This window comes from Theropithecus gelada, chromosome 4, assembly GCF_003255815.1.
Source record: "Theropithecus gelada isolate Dixy chromosome 4, Tgel_1.0, whole genome shotgun sequence".
Taxonomy (NCBI): Eukaryota; Metazoa; Chordata; class Mammalia; order Primates; family Cercopithecidae; genus Theropithecus; species Theropithecus gelada.
In genome coordinates this window covers 96038488-96058512 of record NC_037671.1, presented here as the reverse complement: position 1 = coordinate 96058512, position 20025 = coordinate 96038488, and the positions used below count along the sequence as shown (strand labels likewise).

At 36.6% G+C, this 20025-nt stretch overlaps 1 protein-coding gene across 17 annotated transcripts in view; it reads right to left on the bottom strand.

Moving 5' to 3' along the window:
- The window catches only part of KLHL32 (kelch like family member 32), a 241582-nt gene that overhangs the window by 97860 nt on the left and 123697 nt on the right, over positions 1 to 20025 (bottom strand). For 15 of the 17 annotated variants that reach the window (XR_003119167.1, XM_025384114.1, XM_025384099.1 and 12 more), the window contains one exon: positions 6141 to 6248. The exons of the other annotated variants lie outside the window; for them this stretch is intronic. Coding sequence is in view for 10 of the 15 variants with exons in the window: in XM_025384114.1 (XP_025239899.1) it covers positions 6141 to 6248 (108 nt within the window). In the remaining 5 variants the exon portion in view is untranslated. The remainder of the gene's footprint in view (positions 1 to 6140; positions 6249 to 20025) is intronic. 17 annotated transcript variants of the gene reach the window in all.

Below are 20025 nucleotides of genomic sequence, written 5' to 3'. Positions count from 1 at the left end.
TGTGCAAGGACACCCACGACGGCTGCACTGCATCACAAGCTCTATTCAAGCAGTGTCCCAAGCAGGGTGTGCCCAGATGAAGGGCACATTTCTCATGAGTGCAAAGGCAGAGTGAATGCTTATGCAGACCTGTTTGCTACTCAATAGGAAATGCATGCATTTTCAGAATATGTATTAGCATTAAGAGGAAAATTTGCTTTGTCTTTAAAATTTCCTGGATGAAATCTGTAGGCCAATTTTAAGAAGGCTACACTTTAGAGCAATGTGTAGGAGGAACACACACACATCTTGCTACACTTAGAGGCATTCATTCATCACTCCCACTCTATACTTCCAATTTCTCTCCAAGACAGCAACAATTTCCAGACACTTAAAATACGTACATTTCATACTATGCATATTACAACTGACTAAACATATAATCAACTGTTAGAAATAGCTATAGGCAGATACACTCGATGTTAACCCTGAGTTTTTACAAATCTATATACATATCAAGGCTAAAGACTCATGTCATTGAATGTCCCTAATAGTAAATAACAGTTAAGGAACTGAAGAATTATGCTTTCACTCACATTCCGATGCTGCAACCTTTTTGCTTAATGTTAATGTCAGTTCCATAGTAAGAGAAAGCAGCTGTTCACCTATCCCAGGAAACTACAATTCATTATTTTTGCCATCAGCTGTGTCGATGTCTCAAAGGGAAAATAGATTTATTACAAATTAAAGATGTTTAAGAACCAAAATTTCTCGGATGTTGTTCAAGAAAGGCTGTAGAGGTATCAGCTTCTACTCTGTGGCAAAGAGTGATCACACAGAGAGAACAAGTCCAAGCCCTCATGGACTGACTTGAAAAGGCACAGTTTCCAAGTTGAGAAAACCACCAAGATAGTGTACTCTGTAAATGCCCAAACACTTTTCTGCCTCCTTCAACAAAGTCTAACAAATACAACTTAATCTTTTCTTAATGACAGAGTATAATTGAAAACGAACAACAGACTTGAAATTAGTAGTACTGGGTTTGCCTAACTGGGCCAAAATATCTGAGAGAATGATCTGAGTCAATTCACTGCATCTCCCTGGGCTTGTCATCTTTCAAGTGGGGTCACAGCATTCCTTAGAGCTGTTTTAAAGATTGGTTTAAACAGCACGCATAAAGTGCCTAGTGCTGTCCCCTGGCTTTTTCAGAGGGTGCACCAGGAAATGTCAGCCCCCTTCCTGTCCCCTCAGCACACAATTTGAACAGATGAATTACTGCTGTATGCCACAGGCTGTCATATGCCTCTGTGGATGCACAGTCAGAATAAGTCTCTGGTGTTTGGACAGAATAATTGCAGCCCCAGGTCTGGCCCTAGGACTTGCTTTTCTTTCTTCCTTTTTAAAGGCACTTACACCAGATATATTTTCATCTCATGTGGCTTTTGTTTTCTCAGAAAAGTAGAATTTAAGCACCTGAGGCATATGACTCCTGGGCAATGGGATATGGCTGCCCTTCTGCAAATACCTTCCTGCTTTCTAAGTAGGTTTCTTTGTCTTCAAAAAGTCAGGTCCCTTTCTGCTATCTTCACTTCAGTTCACATTTCATAGATCCTTTGTGTGATAGGAATTACATGCACACACGCATGTACACACACACAGGCATCAACTTAGACATTCTGAAGGAAATCACAAAGCAATCAAGCAAGCAATAAGGCAGCCACATATATCTGCACGTGTATTTTAACTCAGCCTTCCCAGGAATTTGTACTCTTGAGTTTCCCAATACTTCAAACATGCTTTACAGACCATTGCCTCTAAGCTTAAACCGTTCAGTTGCTAATGCAGCTGAGTGCAGACACTATTTACTCGGGTAGTTTTACAAAAAAAAAAATTAAAAAATAAAAAATTACTATTTCATCTCCATGGCACACCTATGAAGAGCTATGGGTTTTTAATCTCACTCTAGAGATGGGCAAATACAGGTGTGACCACATGTAATTCAGGTATAAAAAGAGAAATAATAAGACACAATTTAGAGATGGTATCTTTCTTCATACCCGTAAACCAAAAAACACAAAATACATGATTTACTCACCTCACTAGGAATATATTTTGGCAACTCTGTGAATGATAATGGCCTGCCTTAATTTCCTAAGGCTGGAAATTTGGCGGGGCTAATCCTGAATTTGTGATCCACCACTTTTCTTTCTCCTGTTATACTTTCTATTTGATTGATGGCTTATTTCCTTTATACTTAGTAGTTTCTTCTAGCTGCTAGAGTTGCCTCAATTATTCTAAGACACATATCTTCAACTCTACTGACTCCAGAAAAGAGAATAAATGATATCATACATTTTAATAAGCCTCTAAAGAAAATTTAGTGAAAAACAGAGACTACAAAGACAACAGAAAAGATTAATGACAGTGAGACTTCATTCTTTGAAAATATAAAGTCAACAAAACTTTAGCCAGACTAAGAAAAAAGAGAGAAGATTGAAATAAATAAAATCAGAAATTAAAGAGAAGATATTACAACAGATACCACAGACATACAAAAGACAAGAGACTATTATGAATAATTACACACCAAAAAATTGGACAATCTAGAAGAAATGGATAAAGTCCTAGAAACATACAACCTAGCAAGACTGAATAAAAAAGTAATAAAAAATCTGAACAGACCAATAGCAAGTAAGGAGATTATATCAATACTATTAATAAAAAATATTTCCCAATAAAGAAAAATCTAGGACCTTATAGCATCACAGAATTCTACCAAACATTTAAAGAAGAACGAATATCAATCTTTCTTAAAACTCTTTCAAAAAATTGAAGAAGGAACACTTTCAAATTCATTTTATGAAACTAGCATTATTATGATACCAAAGCCAGACAAAGACACTACAAGAAAAGAAAACTTCAGGCCAGGCCAGGCGCAGTGGCTCAAGCCTGTAATCCCAGCACTTTGGGAGGCCAAGACGAGCGGATCACGAGGTCAGGAGATCGAGACCATCCTGGCTAACACGTTGAAACCCCATCTCTACTAAAAAAAATACAAAGAACTAGCCGGGCGACGTGGCGGGTGCCTGTAGTCCCAGCTACTCGGGAGGCTGAGGCAGAAGAATGGCGTAAACCCGGGAGGCAGAGCTTTCAGTGAGCTGAGATCTGGCCACTGCACTCCAGCCTGGGTGACAGAGCGAGACTCCGTCTCAAAAAAAAAAAAAAAAGAGAAAACTTCAGGCCAATATCCATGATGAATATGGATGCAAAACTCCTCAAGAAAATACTAGCAAACCACATTCAACAGCACAGTGAATGATTAAAAGAATCATTCACTATGATCAAGGGAGATTTATCCCTGGGATGCAATGATGATTCAACATATGCAAATATTAATAAATAAATGTAATATACCATATTAACAGAATGACAGACAACAACCATATGATCATCTGACTAGATTCAGCAAAAGCATTTGACAAAATTCAGCATCCTATCATGATAAAAACTTTGAAAAAGTTAGGCATAGAGAGAATGTGTCTCAATACAATAAAGGCCATACATGAAAAGCCCAGAGTTAACATCATACTCAATGGTGAAAAGTTGAAAGCTCTTCCTTTAAGATCAGAAACAAGACAATTATGCCCATTTTGACCACTTCTACTCAACATAGTACTGGAAGTTCTAGCCAGAGAAATTAGACAAGAAAAAAAAAAAACCACAACTGAGAACTTGAATAGTTGACAATCTTGTGCAAAAAGAACAAAGCTAGAGCCATCACAAGAAGATGAGAAAATAAATAACCCAATCAAAAAATTGGCAAATGACCTAATAGACCCTTCTCAAAAGAAGACATACAAATGGCCAACAGGTATGTGAAAAAAATTCATCATCATTAGTCATCAGGGAAATGCAAATGAAAACCATGGTGAGATATCACCTCACCCCTACTATATAAAAAGACAATAGATAACAAGTATTGGTGAGGGTGTGGAGAAAATTAAACCCTTGTGCACTGTTAGTGGGAATGTAAATTAATACTGCCATTATGTTAAACCGTATGGAGGTTCTTCAAAAAAGTAAAAATAAAATTATCATATGAACCATCAATCCTATTTCTGGGTAACAGCCAAAGGAATTGAAATTATTATGCTATAGAGATATCTATATACCCATGTTCACTGCACACTGCAGCAGCATTATTTGCAGTAACTAAGATATGAATGCAACCTAGTTGTCTGTCATCAGGTGAATAAAGAAAGAAAAGATGGTATGTACACACAACATACCGCTATTTAGCTTTAAGGAGTAGAGAAATCCTGTCATTTGCAATGACATGGATGAACCTTGAGGACACTATGTTAAGTGAAATAAGCCAGGCCCAGAAAGACAAATACTTCATGATCTCACTTACATGTTGAATCTAAAAAAAGTTGAACTCATAGAAGTAGCAAGTAGAATGATGGTAACCAAAGACTAGGGGAGGGTGTTTTCTTGTCCATTTAGTGTTGTTATAAAGGAATACCTGAGATTGGGTAATTTATATAAGAAAAAGGTTTATTTGGCTCATGGTTCTGCAGGCTAAACAAGAAACATGGCTCCAGCATCTGCTTCTGGTGAGGGTTTCAGGCTGTTTCCACTCATGGCAGAGGGGAAGCAGAGCTGGCATGTGCAGAGATCACTCATGGCAGAGGGGAAGCAGAGCTGGCATGTGCAGAGATCACATAGTAAGAGAGGAGGCAAGAGAGTGGGAAGGAGGTGCCAGGCTCTTTTTAATAAACAGCTCTCTCAGGAATTAACAGTGAGAACTCACTCACACCCTGAGGGAGAGCATCAGTCTATTCATGAAGAATCAAACAACATGACCGAAACATCCACCTACAGACCCCACCTCCAACACTGGGGATCAAATTTCAACATGAGATTTGGAGAGGACAAACATCCAAACTGTAGCAGGGGTGGATGGGCTAAGGGGAGATGTTGATCAAAAGGGTATATAGTTTCAGTTAGACAGCAGGAATAAGCTGTAGTGATCTACTTCACAGAATGGTAACTATAATAAATAATAATGCATTATATAGTTCAACATTGCTAGAAGAGTACATTTAAAATGTTTTCACCACAAAAAAATAGGTAGGTGAGGTGACAGATTTGTTAATTAGTCTGATTTAATCATTCCACATTGTAAACATATATCAGAACATCACATTTACATCACATAAGTATACAGAATTATTATTTGCTAATTAAGAATAAAATTAAACAAAAATAAAATTCAGTAGATAAATGAGCTCCCACACATTCTTCAAGACCCAAATACCACCCTCTCTTTAAAATTTTGTACTGGTAGCCACACTTGACCACATGCATCCTTTTCCCACTCTGTTTTGTATTCTGCTTCTGTTATAACTCTAACACCAGTGAGGATTTTAATTATATATTTAATCATGTATGCCTCTCTTTCTCTCATTAGGATGCGAGCCTCTCAAGAGAAGACGCTTTCATTTTAGCATAGAGGATAATGAATCCAAGTTGGATGAAATGGTGCTAAAGAACAAAAATTTATAAAAGGGGAGCTAAACATCCAGTCTGTATTTGAATTGATTTATTTGAGTAGTTCTCAAATGTAAATGGATATCCTCTGATGTCCTATAAATCCTATAACAATTTTAGTCATGAATGTATTAGGATTTCAAACCATCAAAATCTAGTAATCTAAATGCCTTCAATTCTGACTCTGAGGTATGTGGAAGACACGGTACCAAGATGTTGGACATAAATTTGGGGGGCTCTAAATTTTTTGTTTTGTTTTTAAGACAATAAAGCCATGATTGAGTCACTGAGCTTCAGTGATAACAATGAGAATCCATTATCTTGCAAACTCTTTCCCTTATGATAGTTCTTTAAGATATTCAAAAAATTACACCAGCAAGCACTAAGTTCAATTTATAATACTATGTTCACTGTATCATATTTAAAAATCAAATTGCTTTACTTACCTTTCAATAACTTTAGTCATAAAATTAAGTGGATGTGAATCTTATTTTTAACATCAAAATGAGTAACAAGAACGATAACTAAATCTCATACCTCAAGGATAATCTCCTTTGGTTAGGTGTAGCTAAAATATTAAACCTTTCAGATCACGTTTAATACCATACCTGTCCTGTGTATGCAAATTCCAGAGCCTGCTTTAAGCCAAGGCTGGTCACACCATGCAAATTAACTTCATCAGCTCCACTTTCCACCATACAAAGACTGAACATTGCCTGAGGTGAGGAAAGAAAGAAAGACAGTTTTGAGACTTTGAAAGCAAGGGAGCAAGACAAAATTCTACAGAGACTAGGGAAAACAAAGTTTTACAAATTAATAATTGATTTTGATTTTTGAAATGCTTCTACAAAGTGTCATTGACACAAACCACTGCAAATCATCTTGATGTCTGAACAGTTACAATAACAGCACACACAGGATGGCACTCCTCACTATATACAGTACTTCCATATGTAATACACAGTCTCATTTTGAGGTGATGGTATTTAGGCTCACCGAACTCTCTTTCTCTTGGTCCTGGATTCTCATAGCTACCAAGTTATATGCAGCAGTCCCAAATATCCTGCCCAACAGGACACGAAAAGCCTTCATCTCCTGACTTCTCTGCTTTTTTCTGCCTCAGTCCAATGAAACAGCTAGTTCCTCTCATCTGCCATTGTATTAGTTCATTTTCATACTGCTATAAAGAACTGCCTGAGACTAGGGACTTATAAAGGAAAGAGGTTTCATTGACTCACAGTTCAGAATGGCTGGGGAGGCCTCAGGAAACTTACAATAATGGTGGAAGGTGAAGGGGAAGCAAGGATTGTTTTTCACAAGGCAGCAGAAAGAAGAAGTGAGAAGTGAAGGGGAAGAGCCCTTTATAAAACCATCAGATCTTGTGAGAACTCACTTACTATCACGAGAACAGCATGGGGGAAATCACCCCCATGATTCAATTACCCTCCACCTGGTCTCTCCTTTGACATGCAGGGATTATAGGGTCTATGGGGACTACAATTCAAGATGAGATTTGGGTGGGAATACAAAGCCATGTGTCACACACTCCATTTTAGTGGTTCTCAAAGTGTAGCCCTTGGACCAGAGACATCAGCATCACCTGGGAACATGTTTGAGTACAGACTCTCAGGGCTCCACTGCAGACTTATTGAAACTGATACTCCAAGTGGGGCCCAGCAATCTGTATTGTAATAGGACCTCCAGGTGATTCTTATGCCCACTTGAATTTGAGAACCACTAAGCTATTCAGTGCAAGTGAATTTGCCCCCAACCAATTCTCCAAATGGCCAATTTATTGCAAATCAATATGTCAAATGAAAATTTGAAATTAAAAAAACAAAAACTTGCCAAATTAAACAAATGTATGAGTTTCCATAAAAAAATTTAAAAAGGCGGCTGGGCGCGGTGGCTCAAGCCTGTAATCCCAGCACTTTGGGAGGCCGAGGCAGGTGGATCAGGAGGTCAGGAGATCGAGACCATCCTGGCTAACCCGGTGAAACCCCATCTCTACTAAAAAACACAAAAAACTAGCCGGGCGAGGTGGCGGGCGCCTGTAGTCCCAGCTACTCAGGAGGCTGAGGCAGGAGAATGGCGTAAACCCAGGAGGCGGAGCTTGCAGTGAGCCGAGATCTGGCCACTGCACTCCAGCCTGGGTGACAGAGCGAGACTCCATCTCAAAAAAAAAAAAAAAAAAAAAAAAAATTTAAAAAGGCAAAAACAAAAAAACAAAAAAACAACCCGACACTAATTTGTGCACTGTTAATCTTTGACTTAAGAAATATAAAGAGAATTCAATTTTGTTTACTGATAATGAGAGAAGTCTTGTGGGAACTGTTCCCTGAGATTCTGCAGTTTAGCTAACTTTATAGTAGCAAAAAAAACAAAAACAAAAACACCTCACTATACTATGTGGTATTTAGTCCATGCTGAATTTTTTTAATTTAAAAAATGTGATTTTTTTTTTTACTTTTGCCAGTGTATCAATATTCATCTTTTAGAAATTTTGTTTATTTAAATTTTATCAATGCCTAAGGAATGTACATATTTCAGGGGTACATATGATAATTTAATATAGTCATACTTTTTAATGACCAAATCAGTGTATTTGAGATATCTATCACCTTAAAAATGTCTTTTCTTTATGCTTGAAACATTCAAATTATTCTCTTATAGTGATTTTCTTTTCTTTCTTTTTTCTTTCTTTTTTTTTTTTTTTGAGATGGAGTCTTGCTCTATCACCCAGACTGGAGTATAGTGGCTCAATCTTGCCTGACTGCAACCTCTGCCTCCCAGGCTCATGAGATTCTCCTGCCTCAGCCTCCCGAGTAGCTGGGATTACAGGTGCCTGCCACCACTCCTGGCTAATTTTTGTATTTTTAGTAGAGACAAGGTTTCGCCATATTGGCCAGGCTGGTCTCGAACTCCTGACCTTGTGATCCGCCTGCCTCAGCCTCCTAAAGTGCTGGGATTACAGGCGTGAACCACCGTGCCCAGCTCCTTTCTAGCTATTTTCAAGTGTACAATAGATTACTGTAAACTATAGTCACTCTACTGATCTAACACTAGGTCTTATTTCTTCTATTAAACTGTATATTTGCACCCATTATTCAATATCCCCATCATCCTCCCCCTCCCAACGACCCTTCCCAGCCTACTGGGTAGGGTAACGGGTAACCACCAGTCTACTCTCTGTCTTCATGAGATTCACTTTTTTTTAAGCTCTCACATATGAGTGACGACATACATTATTTGTCTTTTTGTGCTTGGCTTATTTCACTTAACATAATGACCTCCAGTTCCATCCACATTGCTGCAAATGACAGGATTTCATTTTTTTATAACATTTATTTGGGTATATATACCGCATTTTCTTTGTCCATTCATTCACTGATAAGCACTTAGTTAATTCCATTTTCCTTTTTTTTTTTTTTTTTTTTTTTTTTGAGACAGAGTCTTGCTCTGCTACCCAGGCTGGAGTGCAGTGGCATGACCTCAGCTCACCACAACCTCCACCTCCTGGGTTCAAGCAATTCTGTTTCCTCAGCCCCCCGAGTAGCTGTGGCTACAGGCACGTGCCACCACACCCGGCTAATTTATATATTTTTAGTAGAGACGGGGTTTCACCATGTTGGCCAGGCTGGTCTCGAACTCCTGACCTCAATTGATCCACCTGCCTCAGCCTCCCTAAGTGCTGGAGTGCTGGGATTACAGGTATGAGCCACTGCACCTGGCCCAATTCCAAATTTTGACTATTGTGAATAGTGCTACAATAAACATGGGAGTGCAGATATACTGATTTCCTTTCTTTTGGATATATAATATATATTTTACAATATACTGATTTCCTTACTTTTGAATATATACCTGTGGTAAAATTGCTGAGTCATATGCAAGCTACATTTTTAGTTTCTTGAGGAACCTCCATTCTGTTCTCCATAGTGGCTGTACTAATTTATTCCCATCAACAGAGTACTAGAGTTCCCCTTTCTCCATATCATTGCCAGAATGTGTTATTGCCTCTCTTTTTGATAAAAGCCATTTTAACTCGGGTGAGGTATTTCACCATAGTTTTGATTTGCATCTTCTGATGCTCAGTGACCTTCAGTATTTTTTTTACATATGTCTGTTGGACATTTGTATGTCTTCTTTTAAGAAATACCTATTTTTGCCCATTTTTAAATTGGATTTTTTTTTTTTTTTTTTTTTTTTTTGCTAGTGAACTGTTTGAGCTTCTTATATATTCTGGTTATCAATCCCTTGTCAGATGGTAGTTTACAAATATTTGTCCCCATTCTGTGGGTTTGCCCTTCACTTTGTTGATTGTTTCCTTTGCTGTGTAGAAGCTTTTTAGCTTGATGAAATTCCATTTGTCTATTTTTGCTTTGGCTGCCTGTGTTTTGGGGGTCTTAATCCCAAAAAGCCTTTGCCTAGACCAATGTCCTGTAGCATTTCCCCAATATTGTCTTCTAGTTATTTCATAGTTGGGGCCTTAGATTTAAGTCTTTAATACATTTTGATTTGATTTTTGTGTATAGTTATAGATAAGGGTGTAGTTACATTCTTCTGCATATAGTTATGCAATTTTCCCAGCACCATGTATTAAGAAGACTGTCTTTTCCCCATTGTATGTTGTTGGCACCTTTGCAAAGATAAGTTGTCTGTAAATGTGTGGACTTATATTTGGGTTCCCTATTCTATTCCATTGATCTATGTGTCTGTTTTTATGCCAGTACCAGGCTGGTTTAGTTACTATAGCTTTTTAGTACATTTTGATATCTGATAGTGTAACGTCTTTGTTCTTTTTGCTCAGGGTGGCTTTGGCTATTTGGGATTTTTGTGGTTCCATTTATATTTAGGATATTTTTTCTATTTCTGTGAAGAACGTCATTGGAAATTTGATATGGATTGCATTGAATCTGTAAACTACTTTGGGTAGTATTGTTATTTTAGCAGTATTCATTATTCCTATCCATGAACATGGAATATCTTTCCCTTTTTTTGGCATCATCTTCTTTCATCAGTGTTTTATAGTTTTCCTTGTTTAGATATTTTACTTCTTTGGTTAAATTGATTCCTAGGTATTTTATATTCTTTGTACTATTGAACTAATAGGATTTTATTTTAACAAATGTATTTTTTTATCCTCACAAGTCTATACATTTTAAATTAATATGTATAAGATGAACAATATAAACTGATGACCCATTATTCCTTGTAGAGATATTCATTTTCATCTCACTGCATTAGAGAGTTTTACGTTTTCATAATGAAAAGGATTATTTTTGAGAGCTTAATTTATGGTTAAACTTTTTACTGTTAGAAACACTAAATTATTGCTCTCTTGCCATTTAAGAAATTTTCCAAAATAGATTTTAAATACAATTTGAAAAAATAAAATAACATTCAGAATATCTTAAAGCTATTGGGAGTATTTAACATATAATATATTCAACTATATTTGATATATTAAAAAGCTAACATTCATAATGTATTTAACTTTCATAAATTTATCATAAATTTTAAAAATTGAACATTTTTTAGAACTTAGGATGTTCCACATAGTACAGCTTAGTGCCAAGAGAAATTGCCTTGACCACTATATCCCCCTGTAGGAGAAAAGAGCAGGAGGACTCCTACAGTCTTTGCTGCTAAAGATCGCCAGTCTTCACCAACACAAACCCCAGCTGACAGAGATGCCTGGAGCCCATGCTTTTGCATACCCTGGAGCTGAAGGGGGTCACTCTGGCACCCTGCACCTGGTATGGCTTCACATGAGCCTACACCTGGCTGTGATGTCACTTGTCTTGCACCTGCACCAGGACCTGGCAACCCCACGCACCATGACAGTGTCACACAATCCCCAAAACCAGTGCCCCTGCATACCCCTCAGAACTTGCATTGGACCCACAACCACCACACACCCCACCCATCCTCACACCTCAGGTGATTATTTAAGAACCACCACACACCCCACCCATCATCACACCTCAGATATCATCACACCTCAGGTGAAAGTCTTCCCCACCAAAGCCAGTCTGTAATATCTGAAAGATGGAACTGCTCCTTCAAATGTTCAGACACCAATGCAAGGCTACAAGGAACATGAAATGTCAGGGAAACCTAACATCACTAAAGGAAATGATAATTCCAGTAACGATACCAAAGAAATGGAGACCTATGAATTGCCTGACAAAGTTATTGTTTTAAGAAATTATCATTGAACACAGACAACTCAATAATATCAGGAAAATAATACATAAACAAAAGGGAAAGTTAGAGAAATGTAAATTTTATGTAATACACAAATGAAAGGGAAAATTAGAGAAATGCAAACCACAAAAATGAAGCAAATTCTGAAGCTGAAGAACACAATAAATGAAACAAAAAAATGCAACAGAGAGCTTCAATACCAGACTTGATCAAACAGAGGAAAGAATTAGTAAACTTGAATACTGGTCGTTTAAAATTATCCAGTCAAAGGACAAAAAAGAAAAAAGAGTAAAAAGGAGTAAAGAAAGCCTATGGCTTTTATGAAACAGTATCAAGTAAACCAATTTATATTATAAAAGCTTAATAAAAAGAAGAGAAATAGAAAGGAGAATAAAGATTATTGAAAACGAATAATTACCAAAAACATTTCAAATCAGGGGAAGGAAGTGGACATCTGGATTGATGAACCCCAAAGAATCCTAAATAAGTTGAATACAAAGAGATCTGCACCAGGATACATTATAATTAAATTTTCAAAAGTTAAAGACAGAGAATTTTGAAAGAAGCAAAAGAAAAGTGACTTGTCACGTATAAGGGAACCATCTCCATGAGACAATCAGTGGATTTTTTTAGTAGAAATATTGCAGACCAGAAGAGAGTGGGATGATACATTCAGAATACTGAAAGAAAAAAACTGCCAAGAATACAATATCTGGCAAAACTATCCTTTAAAAATAAATGAAACAGAAAGTCTTTCCCAGGGAAACAAAAACTGAGAGAGTTTGTGACTCCTAAACCTACTTTACATGAAATGGCTAAGGGGGTTCTTCAAATTGAAACAAAAACATGCTAAACAGTAACGTGAAAGCATAAGAAAACACAAATATCACTGGCAAAAGTAAAGATATGGACAAATACATAATAATGTAACACTGTAATGGTGGTGTGTAAGTTACTTTTATCCCAACATTTAAAAGATAAAAGACCAAAATTTGTTGATGGATACACAATATAAAAAGAAGTAAACTCTGACTGCAAAAACATAAAGTTTGGGGGAGGTGGTAAAAGTGGAGAATTTTTGTGTGCAGTTGAGTTAAGTTATCAACTTAAAATAGACCATTGTAACTACAAGACATTTTATGCCAGGCTTGAGGTAACCACACAGGAAAAAAAAAAATTATAATAGATATACAAAAGATAAATAGAAAAGAATCAAAACAAATACTACAAAAATAATCAAATAACAAAGGAAGATAGCAAGAGAAGATGAGAGACCACTTTCATTCAACTTAGTACTGGAAGTCCTATCCAGTGCAATTAAACAAGAAAAAGAAATAAAAAGCATCCAAACTGGAGAGGAAAAAGTGAAATTATCTCTGTAGATAACATGATTATATACGTAGGAAACCCTGAAGATTCAACCAAAAAACAATGTTAGAACTAAGAAATGAGTTTAACAAAGTTTTTTGGTGCAAAATTAACATTCAAAAATCAGTGGTATTTCTGTACACAAACAGAAAAGTAATAAAAAAGAAATTTAAGAAAACCATCCCATTTAAAAGAACAAAGAAAATACTTAGGCATAAATTTAATCAAAGAAGTGAAAGACTTGTTAACTGAAAGTTATAAAATACTGGTGAAGGAAATCAAAGACACAGATAAAATGGAAAGACATCCATGTCCACGGATTAAAAAACAATGTGTTAAAATGTTCATACTACTCAAAGTGATCTATACGTTCAACACAACCCCTACCAAAATCCAAGTGGCATTCTTTATAGAAATAGAAAAAAAAATGCTAAAATCAAATGGAACCACAAAAGACCCTGAATAGCCAAAGAAATCTTAAACAAGAACATACTGAAGGCATCATACTTCCTGATTTCAAAATACATTACAAAGCTACAGTAATCAAAACAGTATAGTACTGTCATAAAAACAGATATATAGACCAACTAACAGAATAGCCCAGAAATAAATCCATGCATCTGTGGTAAACTGATCTTTGACAGGGTGCCAAGAACACACAATAGGGAAAGGACAGGCTCTTCAATATATGGTGCAAGAAAAACTTGATATCTGCATGCCAAAGAATAGAATTGAACCCTTATCTCACATCATATGCAAAAATTAACTTAAATGTGTTAATGACTTAAATGTAAGATTTAAAACAATAAAGAAGAAAGTGTAGGGGAAAGTTCCTTGACATTGGTCAAATAATTTTTTGGATATGACACCAAACTACTGGCAACAAAAGCAAAAATAAGTGGCCTTGCATCAAACTAAAAACTTATGCATACCAAAGGAAACAATCAACAGATTAAAATGGCAACCCACAGAATGGGAAAAATATTTGCAAACCATATCGTTAATATCCAAAAATATTTAAGGAACTCACAAAATTCATTAGCAAAATAAATAAATAAATAACTGAACTTTAAAATGGTCACAGGACCTGAATAGACATTTTTCCAAAGAAGGCATACTAATGGGCAACAGGTATATAAAAAGATGCTCAATATCACTAATCGTCAGGGAAAAGTAAGTAAAAACCACAATGAGGTGTCTTCACATCCGTTAGAATAATTATTACCAAAAAGACAAAAGATAATTGTTAGTGAGGTTGTAGAGAAAAGGGAATCCTTGTTATTATTGGTTGGAATGTAAATTGGTACCGCCATTATGGGAAACAGTAGAGAGGGTACTAAAAAATTTTTTTTAAAGAACTACCTTATGATCTAACAATCTCACTTCTGGGTATGTATGCAAAGAAAATGAAATTAGTATCTCAAAGTGATAGCCACACTCCCATGGTTATTGCAGCATTATTTACAATAGCTACAATATGGAAACAATCTTAATGTCCCTCAACGAATATATGGATAAAGAAAATGTGAGATATACACATACACACGAACATTATTTAGCCTTAAAAAAGAAGAAAATCCTGCCGTTTGCAACAATATGGATGAACCTGGAAGACATTATGCTAAGTGAAATAAACTAGACACAGAAAGACAAATATTGAATGATCTCACTTATATAGGCATATTTTGGAGATAGAGTGGGTTTAGTTCCAGACCACCTTAATAAAGCAAATATCATAACACAATGAGTCATACATATGTTTTGGTTTCCCAGTACATATAAAAGTTATGTTGACACTATACTGTGGTCCATTAAGTATACATACAAAGTGAAGAGCACCTGACATATGGCAAGCTCTTAGTAAAATTTATATTTTGTGGTAACAACAAAATGTAGTGAAGTTTCTTTTAAGTATTCCCTGGTTTAAAGGACTAATATATTAGGAGAAGCACCAGTTTCTGTTGTTGTTGTTTTTTAATCAAGTGTGGCTATAGATAAAAAAGGCTAACAGGAAATTATCTTTAGAGTTAAGTAGATTTTGTTTATGCATTTGTAGAAGATTACCTGAAATTCCAAAATTAAAAAATAGATCACAGTTAAATAAAAACCTTTAGTTTATAAAATGTTGAATTTGCTTCTAAACTTCTTGAAAAGAACCTGAAAGAAATTTCAGTTGTTTTCAGTGTCTGCTTTTTATTACATGGGTGGTTAAGTTTTTAACACTCCCCACACCAACCAAGTTCTTTTTTCAGATCTTCCAGTTGTAATTGCACCTGATGTGCTGACCACCTGCTTGCCACCAATCCCGTATGTACAGCAGGACTCAAATAGCTTAAACTGCAGAAGAATATTCTGGGTTAATGAAAAGGAAAAACTTCCTAAGAACAAAGGTTAAAAAAATAAAATAGGCTGCCAAAGGAGTTTTAAAAATCTACATTTCTAGGGTCTTTCAAAAGTAATCAGGGTAACACTGGCATAGAATAGGGATCCTCAATCAGAGGGTTAGTAGAGTTGGGAGGAAAACACAATTCCTTAAATAGTGTATATCTATATTTGCACGTTTGTATGTGCAATAAAGAGACACCATATTGGTAATTATTTTATATCAATACAATTAAATGCATCTATAATTGCTATATTATAGAGTATGATTGTAGAGGGAAAAAATAGACTTAATTTTATCCTGTTTACATAAGTATTTTTTTGGATCATTGCAATGAACATGTATTACTTATGAATTTCAAACAATTCCCTTTTAAAAACTTGGTTTTATTTTTAATGTTCAGAACTATGCAGGAAGATACATCTGGTTCTATAACCTACTGGTCATGTGGGCAATTTATCTTGGAACTTTGGCTAATTTTTTACCTTCTCTGAGCCTCAGGCCCTTTATCTGTAAAATGGGAATAATACCAACTTCACAGGGTTGTCATAGGTTTAAATACAATTATGCTTAATGTCAGGCATAATATATGGCACACAGTAGATGTTTAATAGGTAGAAACTGTTGCTATAATCCAGGTTGAATGTCTCACTGTCCCATGTCTCCCTTTGATTCCAACTGAAACGACAGCTGAGAAACAGCACCCTCCACTCAACTGCTGACTAAATCCATTCATTTCAAATAGTTTCCAAATGACAGTCTCACTCTAAATCCCTATCTCTGGCTTCAGGACTTCACTTTTGCAACATACTCCTAGACTTCTACTTTATGGAATGACCCCATTATAAAAATCATCACCACCACTTCTATAAATACAGAACTTCCACTTTGACATCACATCATACTGTTTAGAAATTTAACATTGCCCAGGCACCGTGAGTCATGTCTATAATCCCACCACTTTGGGAGGCTGAGGCTGGAAGTTCACTTGAGGCCAGGAGTTTGAGATCAGGCTGGGTAACATAGGGAGACCCTATCTCTACAAACAATTAAAAAAATTAGCTGAGCATGGTGGTATGCACCTGTATTCCCAGTTACTCAAGACGGTGAGGGAGGAGGATTGCTTGACCCCAGGAGTTTGAGGCTGCAGTGAGCCATGATCATACCACTGCATCCCAGCTTGGGCAAGAGAGTGAGACTCTATCTCAAAAAAAAAATTAATGTTAAAAATTTAATGCTTATCACAATTTTTAAAAACCATAATTAACCTAAAGATTAAAAAAGGGGAACTATTATATCAAGGTCAATGTCTTGGATATAATAAATTTAAAAGACATCTCAATTAGGAAGAGCCTCATTGGATACCACTTGGTGATAAGGAAGAACTTGGCCATTTGGCACAGTGAAACACCAGTTGCCTAGTCTATCCGAGCTAGTGAAACAATGTCCAGAAACCTGCTAGAGACCACGAGGAAGGCCAAAGTCTCCTTGGCAGCAAAAGAGGTGATGAGACCAACAGTAATATTTTTAAGCATATAACATCTTGAAAAGGTAGACTGCAGGCTCCATGAAGGCAGGTGCCATATCTCCTTTTCTCACTGTGGTGCTCCCAGATCCTAGGAGTACATACATGCAATAAATATAGCAAATGAATGAATCAACCAACATGATCTTCAAAACTCATCTACAGATGATGTCCTACCACCCTACAGTGTCATAAACAAAAAGAATTCATTCTATGTAACAGAGAATGTTCTGCATGAAAGGTGTTTTAGGTACCAAAATGTAAAATCATAACTAAAGAGAAAGAGCATTCACTGTAAGCTAAACATTTGAGAAACACAAGTGAGTTCAAAGCTAGACACTTAGAAAAAAAAGAACATATGTCAATGTTCTCTATCAAGTCACAACATTCTGCCAAAGCATGGGATAAAGTTCTGCTTAGAAATATGAAAGCATTGCACAGACTCATGCTTGGTTCACAAGATTTTGTCTTTGGGAGAGCCTCAGCCAGGCTGAGATTTACAGTCATCACAGCTCATTTGTGGCTGATAACGTGCTGCCACCAACACAAACCTTTCTAGTTTGTGAGTATATAATCCACTTTAAGTGCCTACCACAGAGGGAGGTATGGATTTATGATGTGTTATTCCCTCTTTATTTCACACAGAAATGACGCAAATTGAGTCCTAAAATCACAGTACGTGAAGTTTTCTATTTTTTTTTTTTTTTGAGACGGAGTCTGGCTCTGTTGCCCAGGCTGGAGTGCAGTGGCACAATCTCAGCTCACTGCAAGCTCCACCTCCCAGGTTCACGCCACTCTCCTGCCTCAGCCTCCTGAGTAGCTGGGACAACAGGTGCCCGCCACCACACCCAGCTAATTTTTTTGTATTTTTAGTAGAGACAGGGTTTCACCGTGTTAACCAGGATGGTCTTGACCTCCTGACCTCGTGATCTGCCCGTCTCGGCCTCTCAAAGTGCTGGGATTACAGGCGTGAGCCACCGCGCCCGGCCGTGAAGTTTTCTTGAGTCATGTTAGTTGTCATGCAGACACAAGATTAGTTACAGCTACATTTTAGGGTGGTACCTTATGACACAAAACTGACAAAAATTCTACTACATCTTCATAGATAAGTAAAATGACAGATGATAGACTTTTTAAAGCATCTGGTAAAATATGATCTTTTTACCTGGCAAACTATGTCCAGCTTTGGAGTTACACTGAACACAGGCAAAACCACTGCGACTCCCATTTTATCAAAAATACATATAATCTTACAGGTGAAATAACTGAACTGTTTGGAGGCACATTCAACCCTTACATTTTATGAGCATTAAACAGAGTTAAATGAAAGTAAACAGACATGTCTAAGGAAGTCATTGAAAAGAGCAACTTGCAATGATGACAGTATATCCATTACATCTTACATCTTCTATATGCCCACTGTTACATAAATAGTGATGTTTACAATGGTCATGAGGCATTACAGAGATTTGAACTTCTGAATCAACAAAGATTACATTTTGATCAATTTAGTGTTAATGGTTATTAGCCTTTATTACATTTTGGTTACACCTCACATACAGAATGGGTAGTAAATCTCAGTTAATGAGACCATTCAATTAACTGCAATAGCCCATTCCCTTCCATTAGGGAGAAGAGGGTCCCACTCACAGTCAAATTGGACTATTTACCTCCTTTATCTTGCAAATGAATAAAATAACTCAATCCATCTGGGGAGCTAAACGGTCTGAAAGAGTGAGGATGTTTGGTTGGTGATTTTCTTCCTCTTTATAATTGTTTTAATTTTTCCTGCCATAGTATAATAATACTCTCAGAGAATAAAATAACACAAGACAAACTAAAACAGTAAAATTATATTACTATAAATATAATTAGGCAACAAAAATTAATATCTCTAAAATAGTTTTCCCTCACCTTAACCACATAAAATAAAGATCCATCTTATGTGCTAAAAATTATGTTACATATTGTTTTTTTCTAAAATCTTCAAATATGCAGCTTGTTTATTTAAAGGATCTAGCTGCGTTTCACAGCTTTGCTCTTGGCACAGTTGCTTCCTAAATTAACTATACAGTGATAATGAGCCCTTCAAAACAAGCATCATTATGGTTTATCCTGTCTGTTTAGAATTCTCCTCCTGAATGTGGCCATGTTTCAACGACCTGGGTCTTCTGGGAGAGAAAAGGGTGGAATAAAAAAAGGACACAAATCAAGTTGTTTCTTAGCCAAAGTTATGGTAATTGTGAAGGCCAGAAACTGCTGCTCACCATGCAGTTGGGTAACTCACAAAATTTGTCCTTGCCAGTCTTTCCATCTTCTGGAAAGCGGCATCCACACATTTGACTTCAGCCTTGGGTTGCCCTCTCAGATCCCTATGGTTCTTCTTATTCCTCTGGTGATTCTGTTACTTTCCAGTTGTATCCCCTGAACATGGGATCACAATACAGTCCTACCCACCATACAAAGAAGTCCATTGTTTAATCTGTCACAAATTTGCCTTTTTCAGATGTTTAGGGATGGCACTTTTACTCTTTCTTAATGAATACATTTGCTAAACCATTATTGAATGAATCAAATTAATCGAAGAGGCTGTTTGATCTCCCTCATATGGCAGCCAATGGCACAATCCTGCTTTTCACAAACTTCTAAGGACACCCCGACTGAGACATAACCTAGATTTCCTGCATTTTGACAGCTGTCCTAAGACAGAATTTGGGACTTGCATGAAGGAATGACTGAGCAGTTGTGATTAGAGTCTGCGTGGATCAGAGAAAGCATGAAAAAAGGAAATTTTTTTTAGAGAACAGTGACATCAGAAAAGGTTGAAAGCCTGGAGAAAAAAAGAAGTGAAGCAACTGAGGAGGCAGAGCAGGGTATTCTTTACTAAGGAAAATATGATAGGAATTCAGGGGGAATTCTCTAAGACCACAAGAGATTCCTATGTGGTTTTCAAAGCTGTGCTGGGTGTGTGTAAGAAGCAAGACTAAACTCTAGTCTCTCTTCTGCA